The following is a 19,202-nucleotide window of genomic DNA, read 5'->3' as shown; positions in this document are numbered from 1 at the left end:
AGCATTCAACACAGTCATCCTATCTAGGCTGGGTAAAAAACTCCATGAACTAGGGATCAGCCCCTCACTCTGAAACTGGACTTTGGACGTCCTAACTTACAGACCCCTGTCTGTCAGGTTAAACAACTTCACCTCCTCCACCCTGATCCTGAACACTGGTGTTCCACAAGGCTGTGTGCTGAGCCCCCTCCTGTACTCCCTCTTCACCCACGACTGCGTTCCTGTACACAGTTACAACACCATAATCAAGTTTGCAGACGACACCACAGTGGTAGGTCTGATCAGTGACAATGACGAGTCAGTCTACAGGGAGGACAACAACCTGGCCCTCAATGCAAAGAAAACCAAGGAGCTCATTGTGGATTACAGGGAGTCTAAAGGCTGAAGTAACGCCCCAGTTCTCATCAGTGGCACTGAGGAGGAGCGTGTGCCCAGCCTCAATTTCCTGAATGTCTACATCTCCAAGGACCTTTCCTGAACCCTCAACTCCTCAACCCTGGTCAAAAAGGCACAGCAGCGCCTGAACTTTTTGAGGAGGCTGAAGAAGGCCCATCTTTCTTCCAAGATCCTTTTGAACTTTTACCGCTGCACAAAGAGCTGACCTTGTTGCACTACTCCCCTTGTACTATTGGTCTGTCACTGCAATAGTACAAGGGGAGTACTGTCTGTCACTGCAAATGTTTTCAGTTGGTACCTGTACATGTTTACCTCGGGAACCTCATTGCTGCTATCCCTGCATTTCAGTTGGACATGTTACCCTCAATTTGCTTTCATTGTACATTTAGAATTGCCATTTGTACTTGCATTTGCCTTCATTGCACATCTATACATCCCATTTGTAACATATACTTAATACTTTTTTTTTCTCTTAATACTTTTTCTTTTCATCCTGTCTCTTCTGACCCAAAACATTTTTCCCCACATCGCTGCAACGTCATTCTCTTGCCTGCAGTTGGTACTTTTTCAGTAACTGCATCTTTTTTGCTACCCTCCAATACAGACCTGTTTTATAAAGAGACTTAGATATGATTGTTTGGTGCCCCATTACTCCACTCCCGGGTACTGAACTCTGTACCTCCTTCAAAGTAATTCTTGGCCTCTGTGGGTTCTCTTATATTTCCTTCTTGTTTGAGGGCTGTGCAGCTTCCACTTCCACTGATTATTGTTCCAACTGTTCTCACTGGGATATCCAAACACTTGGATATTATTTTGTACCCTTTTCCTTGTTTCTTTTTTCCTTGTCTGTGTTAACTTGGAGCTTACACAGCACAAAGGTTGAATACTTAAGCAGACATATTTATTTCAAAATGTTCTTATTATTATAATGAACTATTGTTGTTTATGCATTTATGTTGGTGAAGAGATTCAAGCTTAGAAGCAACACTATTGCTTACATAACATGTAGTATATTTCTCTACAAGGCTGTGTTCTAATGAACAGGTCTGTTTTTTACCTGGATTCAGAATAAAAAGTTCCACCATGTATGGCATGAGCCACCTGAAACCAGGACATGCAAGAAATAGCATGCAAAGATTTCAGTTGGAGAGCGTGTAGAATTAGCTTTTGTGTGCGGTAAGATGTACTGTCATCACTGTACTACAGTGTCTTTCACACCATTACATATATTCACACAACTGGGGGCATACGGTGTGGTTATATACAGTTATTACTGTGTGAATTATTTTTTAATTGTTTGCATTTTAATTGATAAGTTACTATTCTTGAAACGTACCTATTGATATAATGTAATATTTACATGCTTTATTGACAGAAATAAATATAAACGGCACCCAGGTCGATTCTCGTCAGGATATCAGGCCTGTATGTTGTCTAGTTACTTCATCTGATCTTTTATTAAATGGGTGCTGAGATAATTATACTTTTTCGGTGTTCACCAACATCTTTGGAGGTTTATACATTGCATACAATCTATTTTTTTAATAACTTTATACAAGGCAGTGTTATTTTTATACAGTACTTCATTGTAGTCTCCATTCATTTTAACCCTAATACTCCAGCAGCAAACCTAACTGGTCCTTTAGAGTATATTTTCAAAGGTAGAGTATTGTCCAAATAAGTATTGCATGTTACTTACATTTTCTTAACTTTATGTACCCTCTATAACCCTTTGAGCATTTTCGATAAACACAAAAACAGAAAGAAAATGAGAACATCTGGAATCATGAGAGTATCAAGCTTCATCACGCTTTATTTACATGCCCGCCATTTCTTATACAAACTAGATACAATTCAAAATTTAATACACAAGAAAAATACCCACTAACATCAACATCGTCGAGAAGAAGCTAGGTTAATACGGGGGTCAAAGAGCAGAGGACAGACTGGAGGGTGGCAAGGGGCATGGTTGACAGGGGGTGGAAGGTTTAAGGATGAACATGAGCTTTGTTGAGCGGGGGGAGGCTTGCGTCGTCATAAATCTTAATTCTGGACATGGGGGTGGTACTGCGCCTGTGACTGGCATGTGCCACCACCATTATGGGGCCAAAGGACACTTCCATGTCCCCCTAAATGCAGTAGCAATGAAAGCATCTGCGGAACATCGGTTCTAGGGCGGCTGAATTCTTTCTCCCTATTGCTTATCTGTCACTAAAGACATGCTAAAATGCAGCGATGCAGACGGGATGACTTCGGATTTCCCTCAACCTAACAGAAAGGTCAAACACAGGGTCGTGTCTATGGGGCCAGAAAAGGGTTGAGTTAGAAGATGTCAAAGTTTAGACAACCTATTCTCCTGAGGGCACTCTCTATTTTGAGGGCACTGACACTGCTTAAGAACTTGAATGAAAGTTCAGGGGTTGTAAAGAGGGGGTCAAGGGGTTAGGTGTCATGCACTAAACATTAGGTAGCACTGCTACATTAGATAAATTTACCCAGCCATGCACAAACGCAGCTCAGGCTCTGGGTGATGGATGTACACAACATGTTAGTTTTCTTGTTTGTCTGTACATTATTTTACAGGACAGAACAGGGCAACCTTCTGGGTAAACACCCCAACACTGAAGGGGAACCAGAGGCCTGGATGCGACTGCAAGACAGCTTTCCCGGTTTTCCATCTGGTTGAACAACAGTAGCATCACTAACGTTAGCGTACCGTCCTCCCTCCTACCTGGGCAAGTGATATAACATTTTTCCTTCAACTCTACCTTCATGAGGTGTCAAAGAAAACCATTGGTTTTACACAAGGGACATACAGTGACTATATACTATATGCATTTCACACAATTCATGATGCATAAATACATACAGTACATGAATACAGGAGGGATGTTATATATGCCGTGGAGGATAGGGAAAGGACAACAAGTCTTTGTGAGACAAAATCAATAAACGACCTAAAACCCCAGTCACACGAACACACATAGGGGATACCTGCAGGAGCACCGGGTGTCCATTAGAGGTGTACATGCACGCGTCGTCAGTCCCATGTGAGGAGACAGAAAACAACAACAGCAAAAAATAAAATGACAGGACCGAGTGAAAATCGGATCCTTTTCCTGATTTATTTTTCCTCCTTATTTTCCTCTCGCTCTTGAAAGGTCATAGTTCACAGGTCACAAGTTCAAAACACAAGAGCAACTTTAAATTTTTGCCAACAAAAGACGTTGTTGTGAGTTCTTCCATGGAGATGGGACCTGGTGCAATGTTAGGAATGGGCTAGCTCCCTCTCCCCCCTGAGATGGCATAAGTATGCATGTAATAACACTCCCCTCAAGCCCACAGAGAAACAACAAGCAGACCGAATACACTTATCCCTGGTTATATTTTCCTCTGTGTCTGTATAGCCCTTTTATACCTGGTTCTAATATGCATCCTTTCTCTATATCTTGTCCACATTTTGATTGTTCCCACATTTTGAGACGGGTGGAGATGTTTAAAAGATCCATTTGTGTTCATATTTTGATCAGCACCTGTAAGTGTTTTAACGGACAAAATCCGGACAGGATCTGGGCAAAGGACGCATGTTTGGACAAAGTATAAACTGGCCTGAGTTTGTGTCGCACGTGTGTGTTGTGGTTCTGGCTGCCAGCATCTCCTACTACACGTACAGGTATGTTTCAAGTAATTTGGCAATATACACAGATAGCTTATTGTTTTGCTTACGAAAAACTAAATGGCTGCTGGGGGGAGGCTGACTGTACAAGCTCCTGCCCTCTCAGCACCACCACTGCTGCAGCAATGGTTACGGCTCCATGGGCTCTGTGGGCCACTAAGGTAAAATGTACGGCTCGCTAGGGCCTGGACTTAAACACAGTTTATATTATAGCACCCATTATGGCGAGGAAATGTACACAACGTTAGGACATATTTATTTTGGCTACATATGCTGCTGTATCCATTCTCTGTGCACCCCTCCCATTTGCTAAGAATGAACATCTAAATTCCCGCTCCTCAGCTCCTCCTTTAATTGGAAGTCTCCATTCCCTTGTACTGTAGCCATGTAGGTCTATGTAGCCATGTAGGTTAGATACACACAGACGAAAGTCTCTGTGTACTATTCAGATAAGGATAATTGTATATTATTATTATGTAATTTAAAAACTGGGACTGATCAAATCAAGCGTCAAATGAAAATTGTTTTTAAGTGCATGGCGTTCTGTTTATCACAACATTGCTCCTAAGGAGCTACGAAGTCGTGTCATTTTTTAAATGTGTGCTACTTTGTGTGCAGATAGTCTCCTTCTACGCTGTGATTTCATCAATATTGTTTTTATACACCAACCAATGTGTGCAGAAAAAGTGGCGATGATGATAAAACAGGAACTAAAAACAAATGAGTGATAACAGAGAGAAGATTTTCAATGTAACACACCCCAGAAACCACTAATTGATTTTACACCACATCACCTTTCAAGAAGAAACTGCTTCACTGTATACTACAACCCTGTATGACACATTTTGTGTTTCCCAAGAACCCTTCAAATTAACAAAGCACAGTCTCTTTTGCTCTTTTCATAACCTCAACAATTGTGTCCGACTGGTGTTTTCTCAAAGGACGATTGCATAATTCTGAAATGACCTTGCTGTGATGATTTCGCATTGTTTCTTTGTTGGTTTTTGTAGGTGGCTTTGAGCAAATGGTGGGTAGCGTCCTTTGAGTCTGTCTTTGATATTGTTCATAGTCGGTCCGAGCTGGAGCAAAGGTACATTTCTATAAAGGACATTTTGTGTAAACAGAGCGTTTTTATTCCGCGTTGTGCAGGTTTGGCAAAAAGGACATGTTGTGTCTGATCTTCAGTTTGGACCTAGAGGGAGGGAAAAACAGGAAAACATCACAGGATGAACACAGAACAGTGTTTCCCCAAGTACTCCCAAGTGAATATTCAAAATATATCTACACAGATTTTGCCTGTCCCCAGATTTTGCCTGTCCCCAATAAAGTCAATGATTTGCATGTTTATTCTATGGATTTATTCACATCTGATATGGCAAATCCAAAGAAATAACTTTTGAATTAATTTATTACATTTCAAAAAATGTGGATTAGCGGGCTGTCAAAGGTTAACACAATCTGGGATGCACACAATGTCTTTCACAGAGTCCAAAACAAGTACCCACTCTTTCACACAGGACTGCCTAGACACTTGATAAATCCATCTAAAAGCTTTCCCTATAATCTCTGCTGGAAATAGACAGCAGAGATTGGCAGTAATGGAAGTCCCTGATGTACACAGACAATGACAATGGACACCGACCTGCTCTGCCCCCTCCAGAGCGTACCTCCTTCTCAGCCAGGGACCCAGCTCTGGGAGTTCTGCTTGGTACTGGTATAGCTGCCCAGGTTGGCTCCATTCAGGTTGGCCAGAGAGTCAAAGTTAAAGTCCAGACCTTCTGCATCCATCAGTTCGTTCCTGATGATGGAGTCCATGTCACACTCCAGGCTCCCATTAAACATGTCCACGTCCAGGTCACTGGGGAAGCGGTCAGGAGCCGGTGAGCAGATCCCACCTCCACCGCCGACACTCCCGTTCAGGAAGAGGGACGAGTCAATCTGCATCATGGAGGAGCCGTTGGATCCAAGCCCCAGGGGAGATTGCAGGAGCTGCTGCTTTACATTAGCCAGGCTGTGGGCATCGTTGCTCAATCCCCCATTGGTCAAGGTCCTCAGGGAGCTCTGGTTTTGGTTGTGATAGTGCAAGAGCCCCCCTGGCCCTACCTGGCCGCTCGCAGTGGTCCCGAAGGTCATCATGGGGTCATTGCGAAGCATGAGGCTACGCCGGGAGTTCTGGGAGATGACCGCAGCGGCGCTAGCCTGGGACATCAGCGGGTCTGACTGGGTCATCATGACGTCACTGTGGCTGTGGTCTTCAGAGTTCAGAAGGTCCTGCAGGGTCTGACCACCGAAGCGAGAGATAGAGGAGAAGGACGTCTGCTTGTTCTCTTGGATGGTCTGCATGGGCGAAGGACGCAGGGAGGAGGTCGTCGGAAGAGGCCCGAAAATGGAGTTACTGTAAGCACCGTTGCCTGCACTGTTTGAGGGGGGCGCAGCGGTGGTGGGGGCAGCCAAGGATGGGGTGCCCAGACTGGCAGGCTTGGAGCCGAAGGTGATCCCAGTGGGTCCTCTCTGGGTGGCCGGTACAGCTGGGGTCGGGGGCAGGGTGAAGTTATCCAGCAACTCATCCATTAGGTCATCTGTTAGCCCATCGTTCAGGTTCATGGTGCCCGTCAGATCTGCCAAGCGAGGCAGCTCGGCAGGCGGCGGTTTCCCATTGGGCGTGGGCGGGTTCCCAGGCGACAGCGTCCTGCCAGGGCTGGAGTACAGCATGGGCGACAATGGCGGCTCGTCGTCCGGCACCTCGTCCAGCTCGGAGTTAGCCATGATAGGTGAGAGACGCCCACTCAGCGTGCTGGCATTGGAGTTGGTACGTGAGCGGAAATCTGTCCAGGCATCCAGATCCTCGCTGCTCCGTGACGTCGGGCTGCCCGGCCACCTGGAGAGCCCGGAGGGGCTGTCTCCGCCCCCCTCGCCAGCAGCTGCCTGGAGGGCCGCCTTCTTTTTGGCTGCACGGCCACGGGCAGACTTGGTGTACTTGTTGCTGTTGTCCATGGAGACAGCACGACGCCTGGGGGCCTTCCCGCCCTTTCCTCCCTCCGGATTAATCATCCACCAGGAACTCTTTCCTGTTCCCTCATTCTGGACACGGATGAAGCGACTGTGGAGGGAGAGGTTGTGCCGGATTGAGTTCTGTTAAACAGAGGAAGTGGATGGAGAGAAAGAGAGAGTTTGAGTGTTAAGGAGTTCATCAGAGTGCTCAAAATCACAGAGAAGCAATTATGCACGTCATCAGCATTGAATCTTTTTAATTCTCCAATCAATGATTGTACGAATCGTGTTCATTAACTTCAAGAACATTGATTCATAAACCACCCATTGAGACGGTACTCAAGTGAAGCTATAAATACATGTTCTTTGGAAATTTGCTAGTGCTGCCAGAAGAATAAAGCGCCAAACCCATTGCGTTGACTCTGCGTTCACTGGCGAAAGGAACAATAGTGGACCCCCTTTCAAAAGGAAGGCCCTGTATAGAAACACGTTAATGACACACAGCAGCAATTAGCACCAATGTTCCTTTTGTTCTCATTGTAGTGTGTGTGACAGGGCTCCCTGTCATTAATCACGCACGCGCACACACACACACACACACAAAAAGGGGCCCGTCACAAAGTTGCATAACATGGGGGGGGGGATCTTAGATCAGCTCCTTCATAGTCCGAGCAGAGCTGGGAGACATTGCAAAGGAGCAATTGTCACAGGAACACACACACATACAGCACGTAGCGCCAATTCATCAACCAACACTCAAATAGTCTCCACAAGAGACTGCGCAGGGCCAGAGAGTACAGTATGCTTTATTATGTATGTAATAATTAGCTTGTTCACTAAACGAGCAGAAGGAGAGGGGCTACACTGTTGGTAGGCTAAACTAAAACAGTTTCGTTATTGTCCGCAAAACCATCCCGTTGTATCACATTTGGATATTTTAGATGAGGAAACTATAATGATGGCTCAGAGCAAACTAGGAGCCAGATGTTTTTTCGCTTTTTTCTCTTCTGGACACTTGGAAATCCCTGTTAGAATATGAATCGAATGCAAAAGGATGATGTAGACTTTATAAATATCAGATTGCACAGAGTAGCGCACATTTTTTTAAAAGGCACACAGTTATTTCCCTCTCTTTCATTTAGTGGTGGTCTGCCCATTCGGATGTAATTGTTTACAGGTTACAGTTTTAAAATATATTTTGTTAAAAACAAGCTTTTCAGTTGCCTGCTACTGTGTGGGAGGCAGGTCTGAGCGATTGCATTTCCTTGACTACGGGGGAGGGCTGCAACGAGATAGTAGGGATTTCATGACATTATGTTTATAGCACAGTGGTAATGGACCACAATGGTGCGATCAAATAAACAACCGGGTTCTTGAATGTATTTCTCTATATTCGGTATTGCCTAGATGGCACCAAAGAGCAAGCAATGTAATTAGTCAGTGTCATCATGGCGTTACCATAGGGCTAAAAATAGAGACTGGACAGAATATACAGTACAATTGGATCAAAAAAGCTGTAACTAATTACAGAAGACAGAGGAAAGCAATACGCTCTTCACATGGAAAAATATACTTGTAACTGAATTGGAAGAATGCATGGCTATGTGGCTACACATTTCACGAGTACTTTGCAAAGAGATTATGTAACTTTGTAAAGCTAAGTTAACTATTAGCAAAGCTGTTAGCCAGACCTAAGACAAGACTGATTGGACTGGAATATGATTGTTAAAGTGAATTGACTATCAAGTTCAAGTTTTGAGATGGCAGTAAGGGGAAAAGAAACCAAAGAATTAGAGAACCCAGGACTGTTTTATGGGACTTTGGAATTGGACAGTGAAATCAATGAAAGACTATGTTGAAAAACATGCAAGATGGACTGTAGACTTGCTACAATTAGTTTTTCTTTGTATCTGGAACAATTCTTCTGGCAGTCCTTAATACTGTATATTGCCCCCTTTAGCATCAAAGACAGCATGCATTATTTTGTAAAAGTTGTCTATGAGGCCCGGAACTCAAATGCAAAGTCTTTGGTCGTCTTGCATGAACCGCACATTTGAGATCTCCTCAGTGTGGCTAAATGATATAAACATCAGGAGACCGTGATGGCCACTACAGAACCTTCACCTTTTCTGCTGTAACCAATGGAGGGTCAATTTGGCCTTCTGCTTAGGGTGATTGTCATGCTGGAAAGTCCAGTGTCCCATGCACAGCTTTCGTACAGAAGAATGCAAATTGTCACAAGATTCCCCGTGCCTTTAGGGCTCACACACCCCTAAAACATCAGTGAGCCACCACCATGCTTCACAGTGGGGATGGTATTCTGTTCAAAATAGGTCTTGTTGACCCCTCTCCAAACATAGTGCTTATGGTTGTGACCATGAAGCTCTATTTTGGTCTCCTCACTCCAAATTACCCTCTCCGGGAGCCATGACCTTATCGTGGTGGAGAGGTTTGTGTGTTCCTATGAACCTGAGGGCTGTGTTGTCCGGGCCTTAGTGCTCCTGGTAGGGTTTCCCATGGCAAAGTGGTCTCAGGGGAGGAGCCAGACTAAGAATGGTTAAAAAATACAGTTACCCTGCCCGGAGGAAGCCCGGGGCCCCCGTCTGGAGGATGCTCATAAGTGTACGTGGTACCCGAGCACCCTAGGCCGAAGGTCGATGATTGATTTTGTGATCGTGTCATCGGATCTGAGACTGCATGTTTTGGACACTCGGATAAATAGAGGGGTGGAGCTGTCAACCGATCACCATCTAGTGGTTAGTTGGGTCAGGGGTTGGGGGAAGACTCTGGACAGACCGGGAAAACACAAACAGGTAGTGTGGGTGATCTGGGAACGTCTGGAGGAGGCCCACGTCCGAAAGATCTTCAACTCACACCTCCGGCGGAGCTTTTCTGGCATCCCTGTGGAGGTTGGGGGCATTGAACCTGACTGGTCGATGTTCAAAGCCTCCATTGCCGAAGCTGCGGCGGGGAGCTATGGTCTAAAGGTCTTAGGTGCCTCAAGGGGCGGTAACCCTGTAACACCCTGGTGGACACCGGTGGTCAGGGAAGCCGTCCGACTGAAGAAGGAGGCCTTCCAGGATATGTTATCCCGGAGGACTCCGGAGACGGTTGCAGTGTACCGACAGACCCGAAGGGCTGCGATCTCTGCTGTGAAAGAGGCAAAACAGCGGGTGTGGGAGGAGTTTGGGGAAGCCATGGAGAAGGACTTTCGGTCGGCACCAAGGTGTTTCTGGAAAACCGTCCGCCACCTCAGGAGGGGAAAACGGGGAACCATCCAAGCTGTGTACAGTAAGGATGGGACACTGTTGACCTCAACTGAGGAGGTAATTGGGCGATGGAAGGAACACTTTGAGGAACTCCTAAATCCCACTAACACTTATGGACCCTGACTCAGCCATCACCCCTGCTGGTTTTTCTATCTACCGGCAGGACAGAACTTTGAAGTCAGTTAAACGTAAGAGCGGAGGAGTCTGCATTATGGTTAACTCTTGCTGGGGCTCGGTTGTTGCAGTACTTTCAACACACTTCACCAGACCTGGAGCTACTGACTGTAAAGGTACGGCCCTTCTAAATTCCGCAGGAATTCAGCTCCACTATAATTACAGCAGTCTACATACCCCTGCAGGCAGATAAAATGTGCACACTGAAGGACCCCAATGGAGTAATAAATGGACTTGATCACACATTGATTTTGCTCCTCCCAAACCCTATAGACAACGCCTAAAACAGGATAAACCGGTTTTTTGGGCTGTTCAACAATGGAATGAGGGATCCATTAATGCTCTACAGGACTGCTTTGAGACAATAGATTTGCAGATGATCAGTGATCCAACCAATGGAGACATTGATGAATACACAGACTCTGTCTCAGCATATATCTCCAAGTGCATTGATGATGTCGTACCAAGGGTCAATCTCAGGGCTTTTCCCAACCAAAAGACTGAGTGCGGTCCTCTGCCTATATTTCCGGGGACCTGGAGGCCCTGATGAGGTCCAGATATGACCTACGGAACGCCATCAGCGATGCCAAAAGAGACCACAGGGATAAGTTGGAGTCTAACTGCCACAGTTCTGACTCAAGACGCATGTGGTGTGGATTGCATCACATCACAGACTATAAAGTGAGAAACAGCAATGATGCCCAGCCTGCAGCCTCTCTCCCCGACAAGCTCAACTCCTTCTATGCACGGTTTGAGGTGACCAACATCATTCCTTTTGGAAGGCTTGCTGAGGTCCAGCACAACTTCACTCTGTCCCTAACCACAGCTGACCTGAAAAGAGCTTTTAAAAAAGTGAACCCTCGGAAGTCCCCAGGTCCAGATGGCATTCCAGGCCGTGTCCTCAGGGGTGTGCTGACCAGCTAGCTGAGGTTTTCACCTTAATATTCAAGCTTTGTCTGTCTCTGGCTGTGGTCCCCTCCTGCTTCAAACAGACCACCATCATCCCTGTACCGAAGAAACCTTCCATCACCTGCCTGACAACTACCGCCCTGTAGCACTGACAACACACACTGCCCACTCCACCTGGAAAAAGGCAACACATACGTGAGGACTACAGCTCAGCATTCAACACAATCACGCCACTACGTTTGTTCCTAAGCTCAGGACCCTGGGACTTAACACCTCCCTTTGCAATTGGATCCTGGACTTCCTGGTGGGCGGACCCCAGGTGGTGAGAATGGGCAACCTCACCTCCTCTACACTGACCCTGAGCACCGGAGCCCCACAGGGCTGTGTACTGTGTCCCCTCCTGTACTCTCTGTTCACACATGACTACATGGCCACACACAGCTTCAATACCATTCTTAAATTCGCAAATGACACAACCATCCAGGGTCTAATTGCCAACAATGAGACAGTTTACTGAGAGGAGGTAAAGAATCTGGCTACATGGTACTAGGACAACAACCTCTCTCTCAATGTCTGCAAGACTAAGGAGACGATTGTGGACTTCAGGAAGCGACAAGGGGGTTACAAAGCCTGGTTACAATATGCCCAACAACACCTTCACATGCCTCAAAGCTTCTGGCACACTGTAATTTGGAGTGACGAGACCAAAATAGAGCTTTATGTTCACAACCATAAGCGTTATGTTTGAAGAGGGGTCACCAAGGCCTATAGTGAACAGAATACCATCCCCACTGTGAAGCATGGTGGTGGCTCACTGATGTTTTGGGGGTGTGTGAGCCCTAAAGGCACAGGGAATCTTGTGAAATTTAATGGCAAGATGAATGCAGCAAGTTATCTGAAAATACTGGCAGACACATTTCTGCACAAAAGCTAATTTCTGCATGGGAAGCACTTGGACTTTCCAGCACGACAATGGCCCTAAGCACAAAGCCAAGTTGACCCTCCAGTGGTTACAGCAGAAAAAGGTGAAGATTCTAGAGTGGCCATCACAGTCTCCTGACCTTAATATCATCGAACCCCTCTGGGGAGATCTCAAACATACAGTTCATGCAAGACGACCAAAGACTTTGCATGACCTGGAGGCATTTTGCCAAGATGAATGGACACCTGAAAGAATTCGGAGCCTCATAGACAACTATTTCAAAAGACTGCATGCTGTCATTGATGCTAAAGGGGGCAATACACAGTATTAAAAACTAAGGGTATGCAGACTTTTGAAAAGGGGTCAGTTCATTTTTTTCTTTGTTGTTTCTTTGTTTCTCTTTGTTGTTTTGTTTTATGATTGTGCCATTCTGTTATGACCTACAGTTGAATGTGAATCCCATAAGAAAGAAAATACATGTGTTTTGCCTGCTCACTCATGTTCTTTGGAAATGGTACATTTATTACCAATTCTCCAAGGGTATGCAAACTTTTGAGCACAACTGTATATTGAGTAGTAGTAACATGAATCACCTTTTGGCTATTTGGGTTAACAAGCAGATGTACCTAATAAAGTGGCTAGTGAGAGTATATAAATTAATCTAACAATCTTTGGAAATCTTGAAAATATATTTTTAAAATCTGATTGGCTTTTCAGCCTTTGATTTTGTCTGACGTTAGCTCAGTGGTCCTTAGTGGCCCAGATAGTAAGAAATGTGTTCTATCAAGGCCAGGGCTGTGGGTTCATTTCCCACTCTCTTATTAAAATCATACAGCTCTCTTATCTCAATTGGTTCGCCTTTGTTTATTACAGGCCTTTTCCATCCAAAGCAAGAAAACACAAACTTATATATTCCAGGTTTAAAATGTTTTGTAATGACTACATAAAATGTATAAACCCCCACATTAATTCAGTTCATGTTGCGATAAAGATCCTTACTGTATAACAAATGAAAATGTCCTTGTGCTACATGAGTCTTTTCCTGCTGTGTGAAACTTGCAAAGATTGCAAAGGTACGCCTCCTGTCACTAGAAATTACTTTAAAGGCTTGTTGACTCCTATAGAAGAAATCAGGTCAGGATTTTCCAGTTATAAAATAATGCCCTCGGAACAATTAAAGACACCATACTAAAAATAGCACAACCACTCACTGTCACAACCGTCCATCTGGACATGCATGTAAGTCATCTGCCCTCAGCCATCTGGAAGCTACCACTGACATGCTTTCATATACCACTGCCCGTTTATGATAGAGTAATAAACACACAACACGACTCTCCCTCTCTCGCCTCACATGTTATCGCTGAGAGTACAAGGAAAAAAAAAAGCATTCACACATTATATAGATTTTTTTCCTCACGTAAAAGGACAAGGGAAGACTGTGTTAGAACGACTGTGCACAGGATGAATGTACTATTTAATGGTGTGGCCTGCATAAAGAGAGATGCTTGTGCGTAGCTTCTATGTAAACAGAATATCTTTACACGGACCATGTCTCAACGGAGACATCAAGGTGTTTTTACAGATTAGAAAAAGCGTGGCAACTCTACGAAACATAACACATTTAGGAACTGCAATGGATGTTCAGAATGTTCCGTTTGTTGGGTCCAACCATCAGTGTTCTGGTTGCTTTCCAAACATATGGTTCTCTATGGGCCCTTAAGGAAACCGGAGTTCTGATATGTCCACTGATATAAACACAACCACGGCCCAAAACCTACACTAATGTTTCATATATTTTAAGATGATGTTGTTTTTCCTCCGCTCCAAAACTAAACACATTATTGGGTTTGAACCAGAAGGAGAGAGCCAAAGTCATTCTGGGTTTTTGTGGGAATCCAAATATTGCTTTTTCCAAACCAATCTCCTCTTTCCATTCTTAAGTTACAGAAGGCATATTCTGACAATGTGGATAGGATTGTTATTCTGTTTTGAAGACCAAACAGGCCAGTGAAACAGGAGGGAGTAATGTAGCCTGAGAGAGTTGTGTGTAAGGCCAGTAGTGGTATTGGCTGATGGATCTGCCTTTTGGGGCTACACTGAACCTGTGACCTTGTGGGTGTGTGTTTGTGCTTTCCTGCATTTGTGCTTGTGTGCGTGTATTTACATGCAAATGGGTGTTTGCGTACTGATACATGATTAAGTAAATAGGTTGGGAACATGTGAAAAGTGAGTCATTTAAAATTAGTGTGGCTGTGTCCAGGTACTCGTACTTGCATTCTAAACAGTAGGGTTTTTGGGTATGTGCAAATCTGAAATTGTGTACTATGTGATATTTCAAAGATGTAATATGCTTAAAAAGGCAGGACGTCATGCTGATTTCATTTTGTAGAAATCGTATTTTTGCATGCTGTTCGGAGAGAGGAAATACAGAAATATTATTTTTACACCCACGTATGCCTGACAACCCAAGTATGCCTAATCCAAAAAGGGTTGCACTCTGCAAACATGAATAAATGGTAGGGAAGATAATTGATTGAGCCTTACATGACGATTTTAGATTACAGAGGTCGACTTTTCTTGCTTTCTCAGTCCTATTTTTTGCTTTCTAAATAGCAATTACTAAAAGAAAAGGCTAGTGGAGAAAGTGTGTAGTTCTAGGCAAACTACATTTGGAACCTGGACTCTGTACATACAAAGATGGTGAGCGGTACCAAGGATATCTGTGTTTATTGCCAGCCATCACCCCAGACTTAACCGAGACAAAAGGAACCCTAAGGCATCTTTATTAAAGCAGCAAAAGACAACCAGTACCAGGAACACACACACGCACACACACATGCATGCCCGCGGACACACGCACACATACACAGACTAAGGGTTACCATCTGGTATGGGAAAGAAGGACAAGGTATACAAGGAGGACTGCTTAGTGGAATTAGAAAAGAAAACTAGATACAGAAGAAAGAAAAGTGGCAGAGAAAGAGAGACAGAGAGACCTGTGTTCCGATGGGAAAACGAGGAAGAAAAGAGAGGGAACAGAGTCAATGGAATCTGTGAGGTTTTGTGAGGTTTCATCCCTTGTCAACATATCTCCTGCCAGCACCTGACACTTCATAAATTCTCCCTCCTCTCCCTCGCTTTCTCACTCCTCACTCCCTCTGCCAGCAAAGGGACTCTTTAATGCTTTCGTTATTCCACCTACTCTGTTTTCCGTGCCACCGCGCATATCCTCCAACTGTCAGGTGAGATTTGAGCACGGAGAGTGATAGGGCATGAATGAGTCCAATGGGCCCTGTATGGACCTGACACATGGACAGCGAAACAACTGCTTAAAGAGGGTGTGATACGTGTGTGCAGAATGCTTACTACTAGAGCGAATGGCAGCCATGTTTGTGTTGACTAGTAATCGTTATGCAAATGACAGCAATACCACTGTAATTTCCCATTCATTATCATTTGCAAGTTAGGTACTCTGCTGAGTGCAAACACAAAGTTATACAAAAAATAATTATTTTAAACTTCCTGTACATTTAATTTGTTTGGTTCTTCTGAAAAATGTGCTGTAATAGCCTACAAGAGTTTAGAATATTCTGTACCGTAAATTCAAACATTGCAAAGCCAATTACACACTGTAATGATTTACAAAAAGCCACAGAAACAAGCATCCAGTCTGTCTGTGGAGAGATTGAAAATTGCTTTTGCTTTCCATGTGCTGCAGTTGTTGCTGCTTCTGTCCATAACAATTGACCAAACCAATGCTAGGTTACAGTCAAGCCCCCAGGTGTGGCAAGCAAGGAGATCAAATGAAGACGACATTAAAATGACAGTTAAAAGTAAAAGTTAGGTTGCTAACTTTACTTAATAAGTAATTTGTATGGATTGGTCGAGTGGAAGAAGCTTTTGTTATATAGCTTGAATTACCCTAGCTAGCTACACACCCCTCTCCGCCCCTACACACTAATCATGAACATTTGAATAGACATGCTAGAATCGCCCAGAGTTGCTCGCTTTGTGGGCATGCCGGTCATGATAAAGGCAAGTTTAGTTGTGCAACAAGGTTTGAGCAACAAGTCTGTATGAATTAATGTTGGCTTATTTACAATGGTCCAAATTGTCTTCGCAAACTAGCTAGCTAAAACTAGTTTGCCACTAGCCAGTTAATGGAGCTAGCTAATATTGACATTATATTTAAAACAAGTGAAACCTGCCAGCAGCACCAACTATCTCTGCCACCTGCCACCCAGCTGCATCATATCGCTCGGGGAATCCCATCACTGCTACAATTAGTTTCTTGCCTTTTTTCACATTTGTTTGTAAAGTTGTCACAAAAGCATTACAATGGAACATTAATTGATGGAAGTAAAAGTCTGTTTGTTTAACTGAACAGAAGACATTCTACAACCGCCTACACAAAATCCTGTGATGGATCAGTCTCCAGTGATTGATGTTGATTTGCTGATTTGCTTAAAGTTTGGAAAATCGGAACTTATCTTCCTTTTGTTTAAATTAATTAACCCCCTCCAACGTGATCAGTGTGTGCTTTCCATCTTTGTCCCCTCCCCATCCAGAGATTGTCTAACTTATCTGTTCCTCTGCGTAGTAAAATAGCAAAACAATTCCCTTTTAATCAACTGTTTGATCCGATCTTTGATTGCATTTGCACTGATGTTGGACTGACGAGGGACAATTTTAAAGTAGGGCCATTACACAACTTGAGGGCCATCGACCAGATTCATTCGTGTCGTTTTGGACGGGATGGTTTTGACTGCAGTCATGCCTAGTAACCGACTGTGTGGCGGCAAAGCAGTCCCAAGCTAGATCTAAGTAGCACCCTAGCGCCGCCGTGTTAAGCCTGTAATGGGGAGGGGGGCGTATACTGGCCCTCCTACACAGTAGCCAATGGCATCAGCCATTGAGGGACAGCTCACTTTGAAATCAGTAAAAGCTGTTATAATATTGGCGCTCTGTCCAAAGGCATTGTCCAAGCTGAAGAATTGCAGAGTTTGAATTCTGGGTGGCTGGAACACTTTTAATCTATTTCATGAACTGAAATAATATGAGAACCAGCTTTTCAATACTTTCTAGTGTAGCGAGAAGAACATCACATTTACAGTGCTGATTACAACACAACGTGATGGCATGCAGTGTAGCTGACATTCCAGGCAGAAGCTCATATTCAATGTTCTTTTTACTCTGTCACTCTTTCCTCTGAGTCTCTTTCTCTCCGTCTATCTCAGCAGCTCAAAAACACCACATACTGAAAAACACACACCTAAACAAACTATAAATACAACAGTTTGCCCGAGCACTCCATAACAGCATCTCAGTCGTCACCTCTACCCAGGGATAGCATCACTGTCAGTCTTCTACTTCCCTGCCTGCCTTCTAGCTTATATTTAACTGACAGATTCTAGCACTCATTTTTTTCTTCTCCTCCTATCCTGCAGTGCCCTCTCCACCTCACTCATTTGAAAGAGAGCCCTCCCTACGCCCTTTTACCTCACTGCCTCTAAAGAACACACCATCTCTGTGAGTGTGTGTGCGCGTGGACAGAGAAGGGACACACCAGCTGCAGCCAAAGCTCTGGAGCACAGAGAACGTTTTGTCCGTCAGCAACATGTGGGAACAATCCATCACTGTCAATTGCCACGCTAGGAATCCACACACAAACACACAGGAGATCTCAGTTTTTATTTGTTGTGTAGGTGGGATTTTTAATATGTATGCAGTTGTATAAGATGAGAGCCAGTCGTTTAATTTGAATTAAACACAAACAACTTATACCACACTGACCAACCAACGCAGAGGGAATACAGAAGATATTGAGCCAACGGCGTAGGTTTGTATTGGTTATTGGGAGGGGTCAGGGTCACTGGATCCCAGGATTTTCACACTTTTCCAGGGGGGTCACACGGGCCGGTCTTTAATATTGGGGGGTCATGACCTTCTGCCCCCCCCCCCAGTTCTACACCCCTGTATTGTGTGTATTTGTTTCAGAGCCATTGCTCAGCTGCTCCTTAACACACTGTGTTCTAATGGGATGGGCAGGATCATTCTGGCCTTGTGTGTCCGGGAGGGAAAATGGTGAGCGTTGTGTTCTGTTACACGGCTGTCCTGCACCCACAAAACCCACTAGTTTGCGTCAAGTCAAACCTGACCCAGATGCCTGCCCAAACCTGACCCAGATGCCATGCCTGATGCAATGATATCTCTTTCTTTATGTTTGTGCAACACACACATACACGCACGCTGAGGGGACATTAAACCCTGTATGGCAGGAAACATTTAGGTAACAAGGTAAATTTGATCTGGGATGCAGAGCGGGGTCAAAGGTCAGAAGGCACTCAGGTTGTTCGTAGCTCCTCTTACACTATACCACCTCTAGACCTGCTACGACAGCTCTGATTGGTTGGGTTGGATGACCTGAGCCTCACACCTCTAGGTGTACTTCACCCCCTCTATGTCATTTGAGGAGTGTGTTTCTGAGTGTGAGTTCCACACTGTATCTCCCATAATGTAAACTAAGATTAAGTAAAAAATAAAGTACCACCACCACTGAGGTAAACACCCATCCTGAAAGGACTAATTCACAATGTTAAAACAGGAGTGTCAGAATGTCTCTCACCCCGAAAGAGAAACTGTAACATTTTACTTACACAGCATGTTTACTGTATGAATCAATACTTAAATAGCAAATGTAAGGTGATTTAGACCAACTTCTGGGCATTTACCTGGCGGTTCAGGATTAGAAATGGCTTTAGTAATGGCTGAACAATGAATTACAATTTCTCCTAGTCCATGAGCTACTTCCAGTGTGAGGAACAACAAATTAGTAAAATACTCCTATATGCAGTGTTTGAAT

General features: G+C 44.3%; 1 protein-coding gene across 2 annotated transcripts in view; it reads right to left on the bottom strand.

Annotated features, from left to right (window-relative positions):
• Positions 1-2,180: 2,180 nt before the first annotated feature.
• Positions 2,181-19,202, bottom strand: part of foxo3b (forkhead box O3b) — a 45,852-nt gene continuing 28,830 nt past the window's right edge. The window contains exons 2-3 of one of the 2 annotated variants that reach the window (XM_020056258.2): positions 5,740-7,204; positions 2,181-5,264 (exon numbers count right to left, since the gene is read on the bottom strand). In XM_020056258.2, the coding sequence (XP_019911817.1) occupies positions 5,747-7,204 (1,458 nt within the window). In that variant the 3' untranslated portion in view covers positions 2,181-5,264; positions 5,740-5,746. Of the gene's footprint in view, positions 5,265-5,714; positions 7,205-19,202 lie in introns of both variants that reach the window. The other variant, XM_010882132.4, reaches the window with a different exon arrangement.

The sequence above is a fragment of the Esox lucius genome, chromosome 18 (genome assembly GCF_011004845.1).
Source record: "Esox lucius isolate fEsoLuc1 chromosome 18, fEsoLuc1.pri, whole genome shotgun sequence".
Classification (NCBI taxonomy): Eukaryota; Metazoa; Chordata; class Actinopteri; order Esociformes; family Esocidae; genus Esox; species Esox lucius.
This window is presented reverse-complemented; position numbering and strand designations above follow the sequence as displayed.